The 23,468-nt window shown below is 52.0% G+C and overlaps 3 protein-coding genes and 1 non-coding gene across 4 annotated transcripts; 3 read left to right on the plus strand and 1 right to left on the minus strand.

Moving 5' to 3' along the window:
- Positions 1-1,552: 1,552 nt before the first annotated feature.
- Positions 1,553-1,623, plus strand: TRNAG-CCC (transfer RNA glycine (anticodon CCC)). Its single transcript has one exon. It is a non-coding gene; the product is annotated as a tRNA-Gly (tRNA).
- An 8,146-nt stretch (positions 1,624-9,769) lies between these two features.
- LOC103977333 (flocculation protein FLO11-like) lies at positions 9,770-11,635 on the minus strand. Its single transcript, XM_065097634.1, has one exon. It carries the CDS (start codon positions 11,633-11,635, stop codon positions 9,770-9,772), a length of 1,866 nt encoding a protein of 621 aa, XP_064953706.1.
- A 1,562-nt stretch (positions 11,636-13,197) lies between these two features.
- LOC135606596 (uncharacterized) lies at positions 13,198-14,837 on the plus strand. The gene is made up of 2 exons (XM_065097636.1): positions 13,198-14,616; positions 14,802-14,837. The coding sequence occupies exons 1-2, from the start codon at positions 13,198-13,200 to the stop codon at positions 14,835-14,837; spliced, it is 1,455 nt and encodes a 484-aa protein (XP_064953708.1).
- Positions 14,838-16,122: 1,285 nt separating this feature from the next.
- Positions 16,123-18,285, plus strand: LOC135606603 (uncharacterized). The gene is made up of 2 exons (XM_065097648.1): positions 16,123-17,438; positions 17,523-18,285. The coding sequence occupies exons 1-2, from the start codon at positions 16,123-16,125 to the stop codon at positions 18,283-18,285; spliced, it is 2,079 nt and encodes a 692-aa protein (XP_064953720.1).
- Positions 18,286-23,468: the final 5,183 nt, after the last annotated feature.

Genomic DNA, 23,468 nt, shown 5'->3' on the forward strand with positions numbered 1-23,468 from the left:
CCACTTGGGCTGCGGTTTCATGGCCGACGGCGGGTCCGGGTCCGACGCTGCCCTCCCTTGCCCTTGCCGCTTCCCCGCGGGACCTCGGGGCTGGCGGCTCTCGTCGAGGGATTCAGTCCGCCGGTGGACCAAAGGAAGGGTTCTGGGCGGCGGTGGACGGGGCTGGGGAGAAAGAAGCTTCCCCTCGAGGAATACGTCCTCAGCGTAGCACATATCGATGGCGGGGGTGAAGAACTCGAAGGCTTCCGGAGAAGAGGAAAGCGCTCGGTGCACGGGGGACGGCTCCGGGCCGCTGGGTCCTTCCCGGACGGCGATGGGGATGTATCGGAAGGAGAGGGAATCGTGGGAGTCGGACATCGACGGCTTCTGATCATCGACAACTGCCATGGCCTGTACTTTGGTGCGTGGGCATGGATGAGGGTATTCCGGGAAGAAGATACTTTGGACACCCGCGATAAAGAGAAGGCAAACTTGATTGGCTTGGAGAGCGGAGGGAAGCATTATTTAAAGGGAAAGGGCGCAGCATTTAGGGAATGAACGACTTTGGTGTATCTTTCGGCCTTTGGGGTCTGTCCTCATCTGTTTTCCCAAAGACATTGGGATGCGAAGGCATTTGGGACTTTGTCATGTTGCTCTTCGTCAGGGAAAAGAATATAATGGGGTGGGTGGGTAGGTGGGTGGGCCTTACTCATTTGAAGTATCAATTTATGGTGCTTGCAAGAAACTCAAGATGCCTCTGTAACATATGCAAATGGGTTGGCAGTCATTCCACGCATTAATTCCCTTTCTGTGTAATGTTCTGATATGTAGATGATGGTTTTTATTGAAATAATATCCGTTATGAGTGAACGATATTTTCATGTAAATACTTAAACTTGGAGTTCACTACAGCAGTGATTGATATGCTACCATGAGTATGGTAAATAATAGACTGTTGCTTTCTTATGTCTACTTCGGTTATCTTACGCGATTCATTCCTTAGCAGTGAGTTTTTCTACGTGGCAGGAACAAAATAGTATCGTCTATATCAGTGTCTGATCCTAGCAAAAGCAAATCACTCGTAAATCCACAGTCTAATATAAAGTCGACTCAGTGCTGCGTGCGTCTCTTGCTTTTATCTGAAGAAGTAACGCTACATGTGTCTGGCATGGAAATTGACGACAAGCTCTTCTCGTTGAATACGTACGAGACGGCAGCGAGGTGCGTGAATCGCCGTCTAGACTTCCATCTTCGTTTTGCTTCCCATCCATCGCCGCCCTCGACGCTTTACGAAGGTGGCCTTCACGAAGAACAGGAAAGCCGAGCCTTGCCGTCGCTGTCGTGGGGAGAGACGCTCACTTACCTTTTCCACGACGTTGCAGCCACCCTTTCTTTGACTCTCTAGAAGAACGAACATAAGCAGAGGCTTCGGCCGCAAGAGAACGTAAGCAGATCTGCAATATGGCGGATATTCGACTAAGCAGATATGTGCTCCTTATAATACTTGGCGTGGGTGCCATGAAGGGCCTTTATTATTGGATAATTAAGTACCACGTGTGAGACCACTAAACGAGCGCATCTGGTGTAGTGGTATCATAGTACCCTCCCACGGTACTGACCGGGGTTCGATTCCCCGGATGCGCATTATCATTTTTGTTTTGTAAAATTATAAGCACGAATACAACAAAGGATGAATTAATGAATCATAAACTTTTTTAAGATCAAGTATAAAACTCATCTTTAATATAATGGGATGAGGGACTTATTTGGATTACTCACTTTGGATTAATAACTGGGCATTGGAGATATCGAGTCAGGAAACCTCTCTTTACCTTAATCTTTGTGTAGGTGACACCTAGGGAGCTCGATATTTCCACCTTGAAGACATCTTGGATAACTCTACATATACGGGCCTTCTACTAATCCTTATAATGAATGCTTGAGTGAGGAGGCCCTACCATGGACCTACAGTATATATATATATTATGATACTTTTTTATCTATGCAATATGAATCAAATTATGATTAGATCATGATTTATATATATATAAATCATGATTACAGTACTTTCCACCTTGAAGACATCTTGGATAACTCTGCACGGGCCTTCTACTAATCCTCATAATGAATGCTTGAGTGAGGAGGCCCTACCATGGACCTACAATACTTATATATATATATATATATATATATATATATATATATATATATATATATATATATATATATATATATATATATATATATATATATATATATATATATATATATATATATATATATATATATATATATATATATATATATATATATATATATATATATATATATATATATATATATATATTATGATGCTTTTTTATCTATGCAATATGAATCAAATCATGATTAGATCATGATAATGAGATCGATTCACCTTTAAACACATATCGTAAATAATCCATGATGTATTTATACTCGTCCATATGATAGATGCAACTGATCTCATAGTTGCTCGTGTGATGACACTAGGGATATAATACAGGTGCTCATTAGGGAATGAGTTTACTGATTGATTCGCTTACAGAATGTTGAATGATTGATGATGCCTTATTGTCAGGTAGTGATTTCATAGTCCCAGTAGTGTATCTGGTCCTTAAACTTAAAGACACCAAGGATATCTTGTATAAGTGTTCAACTCTTTGATACGAGACTTATATGTTTGGATGTCCCAAATCTAACACAACCGGTCATCGGGAGTGATAATCAATTTTACGAGGGCTATTAAGTGTCGATAGAGGATAATCCACTCTCGGTGTCATGAGAGGAATGTCTCATGTATTATTGCTCAGACAAATCCCTGACTATAGTCATTCAGATTGAGAGAGAAAGGTCTCCGGGAGAATCCGATTAGAGCAAGACTCGAGTAGAAACTGTATGGGTCTGACAGCATCATGCTCGGTATACGATCTATGAAATATTAGATGGATGAGGGACTATAGATGCACGACAACTGAGGTCAGACATATTCAATGGATTGGATTCCTCTGTATCATTTGAGGACTGCGGCGTAATAGCCTAGTACATATACAGTCGATGAGTCAAGTGAATTATTATGAAGATAATAATTCACTGCATTAGAAAGAGTTTTGACAGGTATGACTCACGGCTAGCTCGATATTAGGCCTAGAGGGTCATACACATATGGTAGGCATTGCGATGAGTAGAGGTTCGGATATGAAATATCCATCGAAGCTCCTATCTTATTGGATATCCATTAAGTACTTGAATTATTGGATCTAATGGATGAGATTCAATAAGAGCCCATAATAGATTATTAGATAGAGATCCACAAATCTAAGAGATTGTGTAGTTGGATAAAGATCCAATACCCAATAGGATATGATCCATTAGGGTTAAGCTGACATGAGACTTCTATAAATATGAGGGTTTCAATTGTTTATAGGCTAAAGCTTTTTACTTCCTCTCATATTCTCTTCCTCTTCTCCACCTCAGAACATGCCTGAAGTTTTGAAGAGCGTCGTCGCAGCCTTGTTATTTGGATCATCACTAGAGAGGAGGGTGCTTGACCTCCTTTACCCTTTCCTAGAGATCTGTAGGGATTCAGGGATATACGATATCTCTATGTAACACAATCTATCTCGCACGTGGTTTTTTATTTCGTGGATTTTTATGTACCAATCTTCGCACAACGACGAACATATCTTTGAGAATTAGCGATTTTGTTTTTTGTTCTTTTGTTGCGCATGTGATGTCAACCCTAAGATTTTTCAACAGCAACCACCCTTTTCACACGTGGACAGACTAGTCGAATGAATGAGATTCCTCTATATCATTTGAGGACTATAGTATAGTGGATAAGTATGTTCGTAGTCGATGAGTCATATGAATTATTATAAAAATAATAATTTACTGAGCCAGAATGAGTTCTGATAGTTATGACTCACGGCCAACTCGAAATTGGACCTAGAGAATCACACACATATAGTAGGTGTTGCGATAAGTAGAGGTTCTAATATGAGATATTCGTTAAGCCCCTATCTTATTGGATATCTAATAAACCCATGAATTATTGGATCGTGTGGATAAGATCCAATAAGAGCCAATGAGAGATTACTTGGTAGAAATCCACTAAACTAAGAGGCTTAGGTAGTTAGATGGAGATCCAATGCGCAATAGAGCAGGACCCATTATGGTTAAGTTGACAATAACATCTATAAATATGGGAGAACTAAAAGGGCATAAGCTAGACCTTTTTTTGCTACCACCTCCTATACTAACCTCTCCCGCTTCTCCTCAGCCAAACACCCCAGTTTGGGGTGTGTAGATAGTAAGAAGGCCCGACCCCTTCTTGATTGCATGGTGCATATGGAAAAAGGATTATGCAATGATTTGAAGAGTATCTTCGCAGTGCATGTCGTATGGATCACTATAAGAGAGGAGGATAGTTGACCCCCTTCAACCTCTCCCATAGATATATAATTTTTTTAGGGATATACGATCTCTTTAGGTAACACATCTTTTATATATGTGTAGTTAATCGATTTTACATTTTTTTCGCACACCAATCTTCACACGACGATAAGAAACTATTTTATGCAAGAAATCTAAGGTTTTTGTTTTCTATTTTTCTACTATGCATATGATGATATCCTAGATTTCCTAATAGTATTTTCAATAATACTTACAGCAAGAAAGCTCCACCCCTATTTTTAAGCACATGCCATATAGATGATCACCAACCAACCACTTTAATAGATTTTTATTCAACGTCTCAGGTCCACTATTGAGAATGTTAGTAGAGTTGGGTGAATTCGATATTCAATATGTGGGAATACATTATCGACTAATCATCATCCAACACATCACCACCACATGATGTCCAAAGAGGAAGGAGAAGACAAAGGTCACCCCTTGACCCAATTGCCCACATGGAGGATTATCCAAAGCAGGCAATCATAAGCTTTTTTTCTTGTCCTTTATAATCAAAAAAATAATCGTAAGCTTCTTTCTTACCTTTATAATCATGTATAAAAGCTCACTTAAAATAGAGGGCAAGAAGATTTCTTTGAATGACATACATTCATATTTGTATATCTCATATTACTAATTTGACTATCGAAGGAACTGAGTCGGAAAACCTCTCTTGATCATAATTTTCATGTAGGTAACATTTAGGGAGTTTGATGTTTTCACCTTAGAGATATCTCATATAATTCTATGCATATGAATCCGGATCCTATCGAAAGGCATCAACCATATTTTTCGTAATAGATTGTTGCTTTATTATGCTCATTTTGGTTGATAAAGTAAATAATACTCTATTGCTTTTGTTGAGATTTGATTCTAGTTATCTATCTAGATTATTATCATGATCTAGTGGTTACATGATGATTTCAATAACCACTTGAATCATGATCTAGTAGTTATAAGGTGGTTTCATTAACCACCTTATGATCTAGTAGTTATAGGGTGGTTTTCATTAGGTCCTATAAATAGGACCGTAGTTCATGTAGCAAGGTATTGGTATATACATTGAGAAAGAGAGATTGAGGAGAGGAAGATAGAGAGTCTGTGTGCATTTGGTATCTTGTAAGTGTCTTTTCAATCCTCCTGCTTTTAATACTACATCAGTTTTCTTGAGTCAAAAGGATTCTTTTTACTCGTATCGTAGTATTCTGTTTTTTCCTTGCTCCTCTATCCCCAACATTTGTGGTATCAGAGCCTAGTTTCAATATGAACTGGGCATTATGGCTTTTAACGGCAATTCCGTGTCTCAACCCCTTATCCCTATCTTCTCGAGTAAAAGCTATGAATTTTGGAGTATCAAGATGAAAACTCTATTCAAGTCTCAAGATCTTTAGGACTTAATAGAGAATGGATATGCAGATCCAGATGACGAAATCAGGCTGAGGGAGAATAGAAAGAAGGACTCAAAGGCATTGTTCTTCATTCAACAAGCTGTACATGAGACGATCTTCTCAAGAATTGCAGCAGCGACAACCTCAAAGCAAGCTTGGTTGATACTTCAAAATGAATTTCAATGCTCATCAAGGGTGATTACGGTAAAACTTCAAACCTTCCGTCGTGAGTTTGAAATTTTGTTCATGAAAAGCAATGAATCGGTGCAAGATTTTCTTTCTCGAGTGACTGAAATTGTTAGTCAAATGAAATCTTATGGTGAACATCTTCCTGATCATATAATTGTTGCAAAAGTTTTGAGAAGTTTAACTCCGAAATTTGATCATGTTGTTGCCGCAATTGAGGAATCAAAAGATTTATTTACTTATTCATTTGATGAACTAATGGGTTCATTGCAAGCACATGAAGTAAGGTTGAACAGATCACTTGAAAAAAGTGAAGAAAAAGCATTTCAGATTAAGGAGGAGTTTTCTACTTCAAAAGAAGACAAAAAATCAACAGGAAGAGGACGTGGCAGAGGAGGATTTCGTGGTAGAGGAAATGGAAGAGGTCTACTTCAAAAGAAGACAAAAAATCAACAGGAAGAGGACGTGGCAGAGGAGGATTTCGTGGTAGAGGAAATGGAAGAGGTCTACTTCAAAAGAAGACAAAAAATCAACAGGAAGAGGACGTGGCAGAGGAGGATTTCGTGGTAGAGGAAATGGAAGAGGAAGAGGACACTTTGATGAACAAGGGCAATCAAATTATGATCAAAATTACAAAAGTGGAATTCAATGTCACTATTGTAAAAAGTTTGGTCACATGAAGGCAAATTACTGGAAAAGAGAAAAGCAAGCAAGCTATGTGGAGAAAAATGAAGAAAATAGTAAGTTGTTTATGACTCATTCACAAATTCATAACATCTCAAATGATATTTGGTTTTTGGATAGTGGATGTTCTAATCATATGTCAGGCATAAAATCAATATTTAGAGATATTGATGAGACTCACAAGTTGAATGTTAGACTTGGAGATAACAAGCAAATCTAAGTGGAAGGGAAAGGAACAATTGAGGTGAAGACAAAGCAAGGGAAGGTAAAATACCTTGATAATGTTTTCTTTGTTCCTACTTTATCACATAATTTGTTGAGTGTTGGACAATTAGTAAATGATGGATATTCAGTAATATTTGATGATGGTTCATGCACTATTAGAGATAAGAAAACAGGTTTGATTATAGTAAATGTTTGCATGACACAAAACAAGATGTTTCCACTTGATGTGTCAAATATTGAAAGACATGCGCTTATTACAACTCAAAAGAATGAGTCTAGTTTATGACATTTAAGATATGGACACCTTAACATTAAAGGTTTAAGGTTGTTAAGTTAAAAAGGAATGGTTTTTGGATTGCCTAAGATTAATACACTTGATGTATGTGAAGGATGTATTTATGGCAAACAAAGTAGAAAATCATTTCCTATTGGAAAAGCATGGAGAGCATCTAATTGTCTTGAATTAGTTCATGCTGACTTATGTGGACCTATGAATACAAAATCATTTGGTGGAAGTCAATATTTTTTATTGTTTACGGATGATTATAGTCGCATGAGTTGGGTATATTTTTTGAAATTGAAATATGAAACATTTGATAATTTTCGAAAATTCAAGGCACTTGTAGAAAGGCAAAGTGGTAGATATATAAAGATACTTCGGACAGATAGATATGGTGAATTTTTATCTAATGAGTTTAGTTCTTTTTGTGAAGAAAATGGTATTCACAGAGAATTGACAGCACCATATACACCGGAGCAAAATGGTGTAGCTGAGCGTAAGAATCGGACCGTCGTTGAAATGGCAAGAAGTTTGCTTAAAGGAAAACATCTTCCAAATCAGTTTTGGGCAGAAGCAGTTGCAACAGCAGTTTATTTGTTGAATATTTCACCAACAAAGGCTGTTATGAATCGAACTCCTTTTGAGGCTTGGTATGGTATGAAACCAAGTGTTAGACATCTAAGAATTTTTGGTTGTATTGCTTATGCTTTAGTGAATTCACAAAATCATCACAAGCTTGATGAAAAATCAGAGAAATACATTTTAATTGGTTATTCTTTACGATCTAAAGCATATCGATTATATAACTCTGTTAGTGGCAAAGTTATTATTAATAGAAATATTATGTTTGATGAAAGGGCAAGTTGGAATTGGGAGACCAATAAAGGTGAAACACAAATGCAGATTCCAGCAGAACTAGACACTCCGCAGAATCAAGTGACAGATCCTGCTCCAATAAGTTCATCGTCAGCCTCACCCAATAGCAGTTCAAACTCGGATTCCTCAGATGAAACCCCTCTAAGAAATTTCAGATCACTGACAGAAATTTATAACTCAACATTTACTTTGTTTATTTCAGATCCGACAACTTTTGAGGAAACAGTTAAAAAAGAGGAACGGAGAAAAACAATGAAGGAGGAAATTCGTTTCGCTTCCCATCCATCGCCGCCCTCGACGCTTTACGAAGGTGGCCTTCACGAAGTAAAGGAAAGCCGAGCCTTGTCGTTGTTGTCGCTGACGAGAGATGCTCACTCACCTTTTCCACGACGTTGCAGCCACCCTTTCTTTGACTCTCTAGAAGAATGAACACAAGTGGAGGCTTCGGTGGCAAGAGAATCTTGTGACTGAATCAATCTGGTGAAAGACCACTTTGGAGACAGTGAGACGTTGAGGATCCTGTGGCTAGCTTCTCCTGACCGAGGTCTCGGCCATGGAGAACCTCCACCCTCGCTTAATCCTTGTTTACAGTGTTCCACGTGATGACAGCTGCATCAAATGATGCATCATGACGCTGTCGACTTGATGAGGCACCCGATCCACCGACTGAAGAAGGGCAGACACCACTCGCCTAAAGAAAAGAATCCCTCATGATCACTCATTGACTTGATCGTCGGAGGGGTCGGGCCGAGCACCCCGACCCGACCTTTGTGCAGGTGCGAAGCCGAAGGTCTCCACTGAACGTACAGGCAAGGAGCTCTTGCCCGGAGGGAATAGCGACCCCGTCCCAATTGGAGCACCGTGATCGGCCATCTCAGCAATCAGGAGGAGCATCCCGGTAAGACCCCGGATTCGAACCAAACCGCGTCGGTCCCGAGGCCACGACTTAAGATTGTTTACACTAACAGTACCCTCCCACGATTCTAACCCGGGCTCGATTCCCTTGATGCGCATTATAAGTACCAACATTAATTGTATCCGGATTCGAACCAAACCGCGTCGGTCCCGAGGTCACGACTTAAGATTGTTTACACTAACAGTACCCTCCCACGGTTCTAACCCTGGCTCGATTCCCCTGATGTGCATTATAAGTACCAACATTAATTGTTTCAGGTTCCAAGTTGATGAGTCAATGCAAACCGGAACGCTGACCGAAGCGCATTAACATCCTGCCAAAGCTCAATTCTTCACGCCACGCCAACACAAAGTCAGACGCTACCAACCTGTCCCCTGCAAATCAAGAAGCAGTAAGCTTCCCTATAAATACCCTCAGGAGAATGGACAGACACACAAAAACACTTCGTGCAGGTGTGAGGCCGAAGGTCCCCTCCGAACCGAGCCACGTCGGCCCCGAGGCCACAGCTCAAAGTTGTTTCCCACAACACAAGTCAAACGCTGAGATGTCTTTATTTAATACTCAACGATGGTGGTGAAATCTTGTAGTCAACGCACATCCAATCCATGCACAATGTGTGGACAACCTGCTCCTACCAGATTTGGTATAACAAAAGATGAATGAACGAATACAAATGTCAACCAAAACGAACGTTAGATTCCAAACCCAACAGTGAGACCTTCCAAACCCACACAATCAAAACCCTCCTCCTCTTCAACCAATTCAAATGGCACCAAGGATAGCAGCAGCACCCATGGTAAGCCCAAGGGTCAGACCTGCAACCACCCGGGCAGCTGAAGAACTCGGGCCAGGCGCTTCTGCAGGTGCTGTGGACGATGGTGGTAATCCAATGCTTGAATCGGGTGCATCTGCACTTGCATCCATGACGGGGGCGGCGGCACTGGTCCTCGGAGACTCCGCTGGGGTGGCCGCGCCAGACCGCGGAGCTGCGGCCGCGGTGGTGTTTCTGGCCTTGTGAGCCTTTGCAGACTTGCTTGGACTGCTCTTTGGAGCTGCTACAGGAGTGATGGGGCTCGACTTTGGCGCTCCAACAGGTGCGCTGATGCTCGACTTTGGCGCTCCAACAGGTGCGCTGCTGCTCGGCTTTGGCGCTCCAACAGGTGCGCTGCTGCTCGGCTTTCGAACTCCGACAGTTGCGCTGCTGCTCGGCTTTCGAACTCCGACAGTTGCGCTGCTGCTCGGCTTTGGAGCCCCTACAGGTGCGCTGCTGCTCGGCTTTGGAGCACCGACAGGTGCGGCGGTGGTCGGCTCCGGACCCTCAACAGGGGCGGCGGTGCTCGGCTCTGGACCCTCGGCAGGTGCGGCGGTGCTCGGCTCTGGACCCTCGGCAGGTGCGCCGGTGCTCGACTCTGGACCCTCGGCAGGTGCGCCGGTGCTCGACTCTGGACCCTCAGCAGGTGAGCCGGTGCTCGACTCTGGACCCTCAGCAGGTGCGCCGGTGCCCGACTCTGGACCCTCAGCAGGTGCGCCGGTGCTCGACTCTGGAGCCTCAGCAGGTGCGCCGGTGCCCAACTCTGGACCCTCAGCAGGTGCGCCGGTACTCGACTCTGGACCCTCAGCTGGTGCGCCGGTGCTCGATTCTGGACCCTCAGCAGGTGCGCCGGTGCTCGATTCTGGACCCTCAGCAGGTGCGCCGGTGCTCGGCTTTGGAGCCTCAACAGGTGTGCCGGTGCTCGACTGTGGAGCCTCAACAGGTGTGCCGGTGCTCGACTGTGGAGCCTCAACAGGTGTGCCGGTGCTCGACTGTGGAGCCTCAACAGGTGCGCTGGCGCTCGACTGTGGACCCTCAACAGGTGAGCTGCTGCTCGATTGAGGAGCCTCGACAGGTGCGCTGGTGGCTGGCTTTGGAGCCTCAACAGGTGTGCTGGTGATTGGCTTGGGAGCTGCCGCGGACGCCGAGGGGCTAGTTGCAGGAGCTGCCACAGGGACGACAGGACTACCGTTGTTCTCAGGAGCCGGTGACGGTGTGACAGACGTCGCTGGCGTTGTCGTCGGTGGCGCAGCCGTTGCTTTCGAGGGTGTAGCGGCAGGCGGCGTCGACGTCGCGGGCACCGCGCTCCCGATGCCGGGCGGCAAAATGGCTTTGTCGATCTGGAGCACCGACAGGTTGTACGGCCTCGCTCCGACGACTTTGATCACCATGGAGTCGTGAGGAGCGCCGGGCGCGGCCGACCCGAACACCATCTGATCGTCGGGCATCTCCGTGTACTTCAACAAACCGGCGCCGCTGGAACCGAGGAGGGTGGGCAGGAGAGCGGACTTGTTGAGGTCGCCGTCGAGGACGTAGGGGTCGTAGTAGCCGAGAAGGATGTGGGCGGAGATGGCACTCTTGAGCTTGTCGGCGGGGAGGGAACTGAGTGGAGCGATGGCAGTGTTGTCGAGGACGAGGACGGTGACGGTCTGACGACTATTGATCACGTCGACCAGCTTCATGTCGGTGAGGTACTTAGTGAAGGTGGAGTAGTCGGGGTAAGGGCCGAGGATCTCCATGACATCGAAAGCCGCAGCTGAGGAGAGGAAGAGGGCCAGGAGGAGGAAGGAGAGGAGGGCTCTGGGTTTGGAGGCCATTTGGAAATGGCCTTGGCCTTTGGCCTTTGGCCTTCTTAGATAGGAGAGGTGTAGGGATTGGTGTCCAATGGTAGCAGAGGAGGGGAGCGTGATATATATAGGAAGAGAGATGGAGAGAACCTCCACAAGCTCGTATGCCTTCTAGCGGGAGGCGGAGAGAGTCCTCTGGCGATTATATCGGAGGATGCCGTTTTGACCGAGTTTGGATGGAGGAGACCGGTGGAACGTCACAGCTTTCGTTGGACAATTCCACCTGCTGCTCATCGCCTCTATTATTAGACCGCCAAGTCCAACCCATATGCAATGTGGGCCGGGTTTAATCGAATCGTGGGTCCTAATTAGACCGCAAGGGGTCGAATTGTGTTTTCCCATCGACCAGCATGACTACGCAATTTCGGATTCAAGTTTTAGCCAAATCTTATAGTCACAAAATGATATTAAGCAAATACTGCTATTATTACTCTCATAAATCATATCTTATAGTGGAGGTTTGTACTCATGCAGTTGCATCGACAGAAGAAAACAAGCCACTGATGGAAAAAGATAAAAGCAGTGAGCAGCACTCCATCTCTCCGAATACTCAAAACATTGAATGGAAAAGAAGAGTCTGCTGCCGCCATCCTTCAAGCCTCATGACTGGCATGCAACAATGAGTAGTGATATGGCAAAAAATGGCGGACCCCACTCCTGGCAACGTCCCCCGCACGTGGACAGGCGCGGCGCCCCAGGAAGAGCAATGAGGGTGACGACCTGCGTCCGGACGACAGCCTCGCTGAGCCCACAGCCCCCTTCAGTTGACCCTGCACAGTAGGACGAGACAAAAGTAGGTAGCGGTTGGAGCTCGCCCATACCCTGCGATTCCCCGGTCCCCTACGCAACATCCTCGACGATGTCGGACGCTATCGGAGGTACGGCCCCGACTGACGGGATGGCGCGCCCGGTAATGCCGAGTCCCCCTATAAACACCCCCGAGCCAGAAGGAGAGGGGGACTTGCTCCTGAAAGGAAAACGACCTCCACGTCACTCTCTAACTTGATCATCGGAGGGGTCGGGTGGAGCATCCCGACCCGACCTTTGTGCAGGTACCGAGCCGAGGCCCCCGTCCGGATACGCAGCATCCCCGCCCGGAGGAAGTCGCAGCGTCGCCCCGAGGCCGAGGCCGCGCCCGACCGCCTTGGCAGAGACGAGCAACGCCCCAGGGAGATCCTCGCCATTCGGACCCCCGAACGAGCCGAGACGACCCCCCGGGTCACGGCTAAGAAAAATGTGTTTACCCTAACATAATGGCGCTAGAAGGAGGGCCGGTCCGAATGTCAAGCGATCAACAGGCTCACTCCGACGAACCCCCAGCCGTCAGGTCGCACACGACCGACGCAACGGAAGAGCATCCCCAACAGGAGGGGGTTCGGGACGAGCGCCCCGCTGTGATCTCGGAGCGCTATTGGCGATCGTTCAACGACCCTGGTCTATCGCCGCCCATCGCCAATCCCGGTGGCCCGTCCCCCGTGCCGCCTGAAGCCTTCTACGACCTCACACACCAAGTCCGGGCTCTTACGGGAGTGATGCAGACCATCATTCCGCTGGTCTCTCCTCCAACGTCTTCGCACTCAACCCTGCCTCCACCACGGCAACGGTCCGCCGCCCAGAACCCCGCACCGCTTCCCGAGTCTCCCACTTCGCCTCCGGGCCAATCGACCCAACCCGGGAGCCGAGGAGCGGAGGACCCAGCGACGCACCCGACGCCCGTAGCCCCGCTTTCAGACTTGGCGGAGGGCCTGTGGGCCCAGCTACGCCTCGTAGGCCGCCGACTGGACGAGGTGCAGCGTGAGGTTCGCCGGACCAGGGGAGACCCGGGGGCCGAGCAACACCGGGGGTCCCCTTTCACCCCCGAGATTCAAGAGCATGCGATCCCGCCGCATTTTCGGCTCCCTTCATTAGACGCCTACGATGGCGCCACCGACCCGGCTGACCACGTAGCCGCTTTCCGCACCCAGATGGCGCTGTATGGGACGTCCGACGCCCTGACGTGCAGGGCTTTCCCGACAACCCTGCGAGGCCCAGCCCGGGCGTGGTACAACAATCTGAAGACCGCGTCCATCGCCTCTTTCGACCAGTTGGCCAAGGATTTCGAACTTAACTTTCTGGCTCACGCCAAGCCGAGGCCGTCGGTGGCAATGCTCCTCGGGCTCAACCAGAAGGAGGACGAGCCCCTTTCTCACTTCGTGGACCGCTTCACCATACAAATTCGCGGGCTGACTGATGCTCACCCCTCTTTGATGATGCAGGCATTCATGATGGGCCTGCGGCCTACCCGATTCTTTTGGTCTCTGGTGGAGCGACCCCCCACTTCGGTACCCGAAATGTTACAACGCGCAAACCAGTTCGTCGCTGCTGAAGCATGGATGGTTGGAAGGCGCGACGAGCGCAAGAGGGTTAAGCCAGAGCAGCCCCGGCAGCAACAGCCCGCTACCTCCCGGCGTAGGGCTGGCGGACTCGACAATGCGGTACCCAGGTCCCCTCCCCCAAGCCTGAACTCCTCCCGGACCGAAATATTTCTCCACATCAAGGAGAAAGGTCTTCTCAAAGATCCTCACCCGATGAATAGCCCGCGCGAACTCGCGGACCGCTCTAAATACTGCCGTTTTCACCGACAGCCCGGTCACGACACCGAGGAGTGTCGAGAATTAAAAAGGCAAATTGAGGAGCTCATCCGCCGAGGACACCTCGGCTCATACCTCCGGCCAGAAAAGGAGTTCTCGCCACGCCCGGAGGGACCCATCGAGCGGCACATAGATGTCATAACCGGCGGGCCAGCGTCCGGAGGGAACTCCATGGCGGGCGGAAAGGCCTACGCCAGGGCCTCCCGAGCCGAAGCTTCCAAACATGAAAAAGGCCCCGAAGTCACCTTCCCGACCGGGGGACCCGTGCCAGCCGAACATGATGACGCACTGGTGATATCAGCCAGAATCGCCAACGCACAAGTAAGAAGGATCATGGTCGACACTGGAAGCTCGGCCGATATACTTTATTGGGACGCCTTCCAAAAGCTCGGCCTGGTGAAGGAGAACATGAAGCCGGTATGCTCAACGCTCACGGGGTTCACCGGCGCCTCAATCTCGTCACTAGGGGTTATCACCCTACCCCTAACTTTGGGAGTTTCCCCGAGGACAAAGACAGTGATGACCTCCTTTCTAGTGGTTGACCTCCCCACGGCATACAACGCCATCCTCGGACGACCAACCCTCAACAAGATCCGAGCCGTCATCTCAACTTACTACCAAACCATCAAGTTCCCGACCCACGATGGGGTCGGAGAAGTAGCGGGGAACTCCTGGGAGTCCAGGCGTTGCTACTTAACCGCCGTATCACTAAACAAGAGAGCGAGGATCCAGTCCCCGCTGGAGGACCCCCGGGAGGGAAAAAAACCGACCCCCCGCCCCGAGCCGAAGGAATCCACCATCGACTTACCACTGATCAAAGGCAGGCCCGACCAAACAGTCAAGATCGGGTCAGGACTGCCCGAACAGGAGCAACAGCAGCTCGTCGGCCTTCTGCAAGCCAACGCCGACATCTTCGCTTGGACGCCATCTGACCTGGTAGGAGTCCACCCGGAAGTCGCGCAACACCACCTAAACATCTCGCCCGATGCCCGTCCGGTGAAACAAAGGCCCAGGCGGCAGGCCCCAGATCGGCAACTTGCCATCCGAGAAGAGGTAAGCCGACTTCTGGCGGCCGGTTTCATAGAAGAGGCCAGGTACCCACAATGGCTCTCCAATGTAGTCCTTGTCAAAAAGCCTAATGGAAGCTGGCGGATGTGCATTGACTACACCAGTCTCAACAATGCTTGCCCAAAAGATTGCTACCCCCTACCGAAGATCGACCAGCTAGTCGACGCCACAGCCGGCCATGCCCGTCTCTCGTTTATGGATGCCTTCTCCGGGTACAACCAAATCAGGATGGCACCCGAAGACCAAGAACACACAGCTTTCCTCACCGAGCAAGGGATATATTTTTACAAAGTCATGCCGTTCGGGTTGAAAAATGCCGGGGCCACCTACCAAAGGACGGTGAACAGGATGTTCGCCCACCAGATTGGACGAAACATGGAGGTATATGTCGCCGACATGATCGTGAAAAGCCGAACAGCCGAAGCTCATCCTTCCGACCTGGCTGAAACATTCGACACCCTGCGAAAGTTCGGCCTACGCCTCAACCCTGCCAAGTGCGCCTTTGGCGTAACCTCGGGAAAATTCCTCGGATTCATCATACACGAGAGAGGGATTGACGCCAACCCGGAAAAGGTCCAGGCTGTCATAGACATGTAGCCCCCTCGGACGATCAGAGACCTGCAACGCCTTAACGGGAGGTTAGTCGCCCTATCACGCTTCCTTTCCCGATCGGGAGATCGCTGCCTCCCCTTCTTCAAGGCCTTGAAGTATCCAAAAAACTTCCAATGGACGGCGGAATGTGAAAGGGCCTTCGAGCAGATGAAGCAACACCTGGCCAACCTCCCCCGACTCGTGTCAGTCTCCCCAGGGGAGAAGTTGAGCCTCTACCTCGCCGCCTCTCAGCACGCGGTCAGCTCGGTTCTGGTCAAGGAAAACTCCGGCGACCAACTGCCGGTCTACTATGTCAGCCACATGCTAAGCGGACCAGAGGGACGCTACCCGCCAATCGAAAAGCTGGCACTAGCGCTCGTCCTGTCAGCGCGAAGGCTCCGCCCTTACTTCCAGGCCCACCCGATAGAGGTAATAACTGACCGGCCGCTTCGGCTCGTTCTGTCTAAATTCGACGTTGCAGGGCGCCTCCTCAAATGGGCAGTGGAGCTCGGCGAGCATGACATACAGTACACGCCTCGGACCGCCATTAAAGCCCAGTCCGTGGCAGACTTTATCGCGGAGCTGACCCCGAGTACAGGCGAAGAACTCGAGCCACCGCGTGACACGTGGACTCTCCACGTAGACGGGTCGGCCAACGCAAAGGGCGCCGGCGCAGGGCTGGTGCTGGTGACACCTGATGGCCGCTCGATTGAGCGCTCCTTCCGTTTCGGGTTCAGGGCCACCAACAACGAAGCAGAATACGAGGCTCTCCTGGCAGGGCTCCGATTGGCGCTGGAGATGCGGGTGACCGACATACGCGTAATCACCGACTCACAGCTGGTGGCTAGGCAGCTCGACGGCGAATACGAAGCCCGGGACTCGACCATGGCGAAATACTTGGCACAGGTAAAAAACCTTGCCACCAAGTTCATCCATTTTGAATTGTCGAATGTTCCTAGGAGCGAGAACCAGCGAGCCGACACCCTGGCAAAACTGGCGTCCGGCTCGGCCCCCAGGGCTCGACCCGAGACCGAAGAGCTCCCCCACCGAGCCATAGAGGTCGTCGCCACCGTCACGGACGACGCGCCGGCCACCTGGGTACAAGAGATGCTACGCTTCAAGCGAGACGGGACCCTACCCGACGACGAAACAGCGGCTCGACGCTTGCGTCGGACGCAGGCATGGTACTCTGAGGAAGGAGGACGGTTGTACAAGCGGTCTTTCTCGCGCCCCTTGATACGCTGTCTAGAGCCGAACGAAGCCCGGACAGTTCTGTCCGACATGCATGAAGGGGCCTGCGGGGAACATATGGGCGAACGAGCCCTGGCGCACAAGATACTCCGACAGGGGTATTACTGGCCGACCATGCGCCAGGACGCGAAAGCTTTCGTGCGGCGATGCAGCTCATGCCAGGAGCACGCCCGCATCGCCCGACAGCCGGCGGTCCTGTTCACCCCCGTCGACTGTGCTTGGCCATTCGCGCAGTGGGGGCTGGACATACTCGGGCCTCTCCCACCCGCCTCCGGCCAGCGGAAGTACATCATCGTAGGAGTGGACTACTTTACCAGGTGGGTCGAAGCCGAGCCCCTAGCCACCATTACGGAGTCACGAGTGGAAAGGTTCGTGTGGAGAAACCTCATAACACGGTTTGGCCTGCCCCAGTCCATCGTCACCGATAATGGACCTCAATTCGCCGGCAGGAGGTTCCAAAAGTTTTGCGCCGAGCACAAAATTCAGCTGAGATTCAGCTCGGTGGCTTACCCCCAGGCGAACGGGCTAGCTGAAGTAACCAACCGGTCTATCGTCGACGGTCCCAAGAGGAGGGTGTCCGCTGCCCGATCGGCTTGGATCGAAGAGCTCCCGAGCGTCCTGTGGGCGCTGCACACTACCCCCAAGACCCCGACCGGGGAGTCTCCCTACAGCCTCTCGTTCGGGACCGAGGCCGTATTACCATCCGAAGTAGCCGTCCCAACTCCGCGGACAGCAGGCTACAGCGAAGAGGCCTCGTATGAAGGACTCCGATCCAACCTGGATCTGCTCGAGGAAAGACCGGCCAGCGCACACCAGAAAGCTCTTTCTTACAAAAGAGCCGTGGCAAGGGTCTACAACCGGAGGGTGCGACCCCGGTCGATAAAGATTGAGGACCTGGTCCTGCGCAAAATCGAGGTCAGCCACCCAACCCAAGTAAGGGGGAAACTGGCCCCGAAGTGGGAAGGACCCTACCGGGTCATCGAAGTATCCCGACCGGGGACGTTCCGACTCGCAACAATGGATGGCGACCCCGTGCCCCGGACTTGGAACATACAGAACCTTAGAAAATACTTCATCTGAAGACGCGGGCACTACGCAAACACGGAAATCAGAAGAAAAGAGCATTTTATTAAAAAGGAGGGGATACAGAACCATAACCATGAGGAACAGAAACCAAAACTCATACAGAAAACCCCTCACACCCTCGACCTCGACTCCGACATACAAAAAAACAACGCTCATCACTCTCCTGGAGTCTTCGGGCGGTCGTCGAATGGCACGTCCTCCGGCATGTCCACCTCCAGATCCACGGGATGGGAGGCAAAGGGATCCCTTTCCACCTCGGAGCCAGGAGGGCATGAGCCGAAGCGACCTAGGGCGATTCTGTATCCGTACTCGTAGGATACTCGCCCCATTCGGGTCAATCCAAGCTCGAAGTTCTCGGACTTCTTGTAAGCTTCGATCGTCTCTTTATCCTTCGACGGGCGAAGGCGGACCTCCTCGGCTAGCGCGTCCGAAGCTGCGCGGGCTTCAGCCTCGGCCTTTTCCGCCCTTTTGATAAGGCCAAGCGCCTCCGACCTCAGTAGGCGCAGCTCCGCCCGATCCAAACGGAGAAACTCTTCGAGTTCCTTGACCAAACTGCCCGATTGCTCGAGCTCCGCCTTCAGGCGCGCCACCTCCTCCTCGGAGTCGGTCGCGCGTTTTTCCGCGGCCGCCACCGTTTCTGGGCCCGACCTGGCCCGAACTTCCTCTAGCTGGTGGCACAGCTCGGAGTTGCACTCGCTGAGGTTCCAGATTACCTGGCCAGCATCACGCACTCGGTCCATCAGCGCCATCGAGTAGTGGAGGCCCTACCGCAGAAGAAAGAGGGTCAACGCACGGTCACAAAGACACTTGAAGTTAACAAAACACTTACCAGTGTCAGAAACCTCCCCGCCTTGTTGAGCATAGCCTCCGAGGGCAGGGTGTATAGGTCCCGAGCCAAGTCGGGGTGGAGCACGCCTCGAAGAAAAGCGGCCGAGGGATCTCCCCCGGCCCATACCTTGTCCCCCCGGGATAGCCCTTTCCAGCGGGCGACTAGCGGGTCGGAAGCCTCCCCCGGAGGAAGCTCGCCCATAACCAACGACCATAGAGGCTCGTCGGCCCCCGTGCGTAGCCCGCACAGGTCGTCCACCGTAGGCAGGCTCGACCTCTTCCCGGCCGCCCCTTGGCTAGACCCGTCCACTTGGGAAGGCCCTTCATCCCGAACGGCCCGCTTTATGCCAACGGTTGTCGAAGGGAGGGCCCCCGCCTTGGCTTTCCCGGGACCAGCTGTTTTCGCCTTCTTTGACGGGCGCCCCTCCAGGATCTCTAACGGAGCGTCCGCCAAGCCGGGCAACGGGTCGGCTGAGGGATGCAGAGAGAGAGCGACGGACGGGCGTGGGGAAGAAGCCGACGACGAGCGGCCACCGCGTAGTGACAGAAACTTCATTCCTACAAAGGAAAACAAGCAAACTATCACAAACTGTGGGAACAGGCGAGACACGAAGAACACCCGCTATAAACGTACCCCCGAAAGCCGGGCTAAGACCCGCCTCGGCCAGCCACTCCTCGGTCATAGCTCGGATGGCCTGAGAACCGGGAAGGATTGCCCGAAGCCTCTTCAGGTCCCGATGCTCCTCGTCGTTCAAGTCCGGGACTGTGTTATCTATTACCCTCACTGCCCACCGAACTCCGAAGCCCCAATCCTTCGACCAGCTAACGTAAAAAAACCACCCCTTCCACCCTTTGTTATTCGAAGGGGCCCCCCCGACGCGAAAGCCGGTCCGGGCTGACACGAAATAGCCCCCCGGCCCCTTGAGAAGGCGAAAACAAGAGAGAAAGAGGTTTCGGGTAGGGGTGATGTTAGCGTAATAACATTCCCCTAAGAACGCTACTAGGTAACGCCATGAGTTAGGCGCCACCTGGGAAGGCGAAATCCGCCACAGAGAAAGACAGGAGACAATGATAGGGTGAAGGGGAAGGCGCAACCCAGCCTCTAGGGCATCTTGAGTCAGCGCGAAACCTCGAGGGACCGGGTCGTACGACCGCTGCCCCGGATCGGGTGCGACCAGAACAAACTCCTCCGGGATGTGAAAACGCTCCCGGAGCTTTTCCAGCAACGACCCGCTCACCGCCGAGTCGAGGTCGTGCGGCCACATTAGAGCCTCAAGGGCTCGCGCCGCCTCCTCGTCTGGGGAGGGCGGAGGCGTGCGCTCCCGGGCTCTATCGAGGGACAAAGGTGGAGAGACAAGCGAGAGGGGCATCCTTACCGGCTTGAGAACGAACAAGAGGGACGGCGAGAGAGCGATTGGGGCGTGACGGCGTAGGAAAGGAGAAAGCGCGATGACAGAAAGGACGACGAGGCACAAGACTCAGCAACAAGAATCGAGAAACGGGCCGAGTGCGCCGTTTACATAGGAAAAATCCCGCCGGGAGAGACGTCCCTTCGTCTCCCCATAGCGGCCAACAGCTCATTCGCACACTCACTCATCGCATCAGGAAAGGTCAACGAACACCCCATCATAAATGCGGACCCAAGGTCGCTGCAGGGAAGGACAGGGAGAACGGCCACTGCGACTCCTCGACGCCTAAGAGGAACGACGATCTTTTCGCATGTTCCCGAGACCACCTCCTCGGCGCGGCCAGCCCGCCCGAGACGTGCTCCTCGGCTGCATGTCCCCGAGACCACCTCCTCGGCGCGGCCAGCCCGCCCGAGACGTGCTCCTCGGCCACATGTCCCCGAGACCACCTCCTCAGCGCGGCCAGCCCGCCCGAGACGTGCTCCTCGGCCGCATGTTCCAGAGACCACCTCCTCGGCGCGGCCAGCCCGCCCGAGACGTGCTCCTCGGCTGCATGTCCCCGAGACCACGTCCTCGGCGCGGCCAGCCCGCCCGAGACGTGCTCCTCGGCCGCATGTCCCCGAGGCCACGTCCTCGGCACGGCCAGCCCGCCCGAGACGTGCTCCTCGGCCGCATGTCCCCGAGACCACCTCCTCGGCGCGGCCAGCCCGCCCGAGACGTGCTCGTCGGCCACATGTCCCCGAGACCACCTCCTCGGCGCGGCCAGCCTGCCCGAGACGTGCTCCTCGGCCACATGTCCCCGAGACCACCTCCTCGGCGCGGCCAGCCCGCCCGAGACGTGCTCCTCGGCTGCATGTCCCCGAGACCACGTCCTCGGCATGGCCAGCCCGCCCGAGACGTGCTCCTCGGCTGCATGTCCCCGAGACCACCTCCTCGGCGCGGCCAGCCCGCCCGAGACGTGCTCCTCGGCCACATGTCCCCGAGACCACCTCCTCGGCGCGGCCAGCTCGCCCGAGACGTGCTCCTCGGCTGCATGTCCCCGAGACCACCTCCTCGGCGCGGCCAGCCCGCCCGAGACGTGCTCCTCGGTTGCATGTCCCCGAGACCACGTCCTCGGCGCAGCCAACCCGCCCGAGACGTGCTCCTCGGTCGCATGTCCCCGAGGCCACGTCCTCGGCACGGCCAGCCCGCTCGAGACGTGCTCCTCGGCTGCATGTCCCCGAGACCACCTCCTCGGCGCGGCCAGCCCGCCCGAGACGTGCTCCTCGGCTGCCTGTCCCCGAGACCACGTCCTCAGCACGGCCAGCCCGCCCGAGACGTGCTCCTCGGCCGCGTGTTCCCGAGACCACATCCTCGGCGCAGCCAGCTCGCCCGAGACGTGCTCCTCGGTCACATGTCCCCGAGACCGCCTTCTCGGCGCGGCCAGCCCGCCCGAGACGTGCTCCTCGGCCGCGTGTCGCCGAAAGCACCTATGCAGCGCGGCCTATTTGCCCCGGACATATGCCTCAATCGTTAACCGCGAAGAGAACCATCGCTTACCGATCAAAGCCACGCCTCGAATCCCCGCCGTCCGATGCCGAGCCATGGCTTCCTTTGGGGGGGGGATATGATATGGCAAAAAATGGCGGACCCCACTCCTGGCAACGTCCCCCGCACGTGGACAGGCGCGGCGCCCCAGGAAGAGCAATGAGGGTGACGACCTGCGTCCGGACGACAGCCTCGCTGAGCCCACAGCCCCCTTCAGTTGACCCAGCACAGTAGGACGAGACAAAAGTAGGTAGCGGTTGGAGCTCGCCCATACCCTGCGATTCCCCGGTCCCCTACGCAACATCCTCGGCGATGTCGGACGCTATCGGAGGTACGGCCCCGACTGACGGGATGGCGCGCCCGGTAATGCCGAGTCCCCCTATAAACACCCCCGAGCCAGAAGGAGAGGGGGACTTGCTCCTGAAAGGAAAACGACCTCCACGTCACTCTCTAACTTGATCATCGGAAGGGTCGGGTGGAGCATCCCGACCCGACCTTTGTGCAGGTACCGAGCCGAGGCCCCCGTTCGGATACGCAGCATCCCTGCCCGGAGGAAGTCGCAGCGTCGCCCCGAGGCCGAGGCCGCGCCCGACCGCCTTGGCAGAGACGAGCAACGCCCTAGGGAGATCCTCGCCATTCGGACCCCCGAACGAGCCGAGACGACCCCCCGGGTCACGGCTAAGAAAAAGGTGTTTACCCTAACAAGTAGCTTACTTAGCCTTCAAAGCAAAGACACTTAAAAGGTCTCCTCTTACGAGTTCTACACCCATTCTCCACTATATAGTTGCACCAGAGTTCAGCTCATATGCAACATAAACTATGAAGGGAACGAAGGATGTCATGCAGGACTCCGAGGTCTTCTGTGATCGCCTTTCTTCTGGTGATTCTGCTAGATCTGTAGGGCGTTCCTCCAGGGTTTATTACAGAGCCTGTGGCCAAGTTCCATTTGAATGGGAAATAGAACCTGGGCAGCCAAAGAACCCTGCTGAATCCGTGCCCCTACCGCCGCTGAGTCCTCCTCCGGCCATGCAGAGCGCACGGCTTGCGCGGTGGTCGAGGTTGGATCATCCGAGTGCTCCTGCAAAGACAAGGAGAAGCAAGCGTCAATGGCGTGCAGGAGAGAGCAAGTGCATCTGGAGCAATGGCCATCCGACATCTGCAACGCCGTCGCCGGGCTGCTTCCTCGGGACTCTGAAGCTAACGGTGTCCGCATCGGTGAAGAGGTGGGATTTGTCGCGAGCGATTCTCGGCATGTTTGGAGGAAGGTGACCTGCTCCTGCACTGCTCTGCTGCTGTGGCTGTGGAGAAGACGAAGTGGTGAAGATTATGCGATGCGATTCGTTAGATGAAACAAGAAATAGCGATGTGTTGATATGATAAGACACATTATTATGCAATATTGTCCTGAAACTAATA

This window comes from Musa acuminata, chromosome BXJ2-3 (assembly GCF_036884655.1).
Source record: "Musa acuminata AAA Group cultivar baxijiao chromosome BXJ2-3, Cavendish_Baxijiao_AAA, whole genome shotgun sequence".
NCBI lineage: Eukaryota > Viridiplantae > Streptophyta > Magnoliopsida > Zingiberales > Musaceae > Musa > Musa acuminata.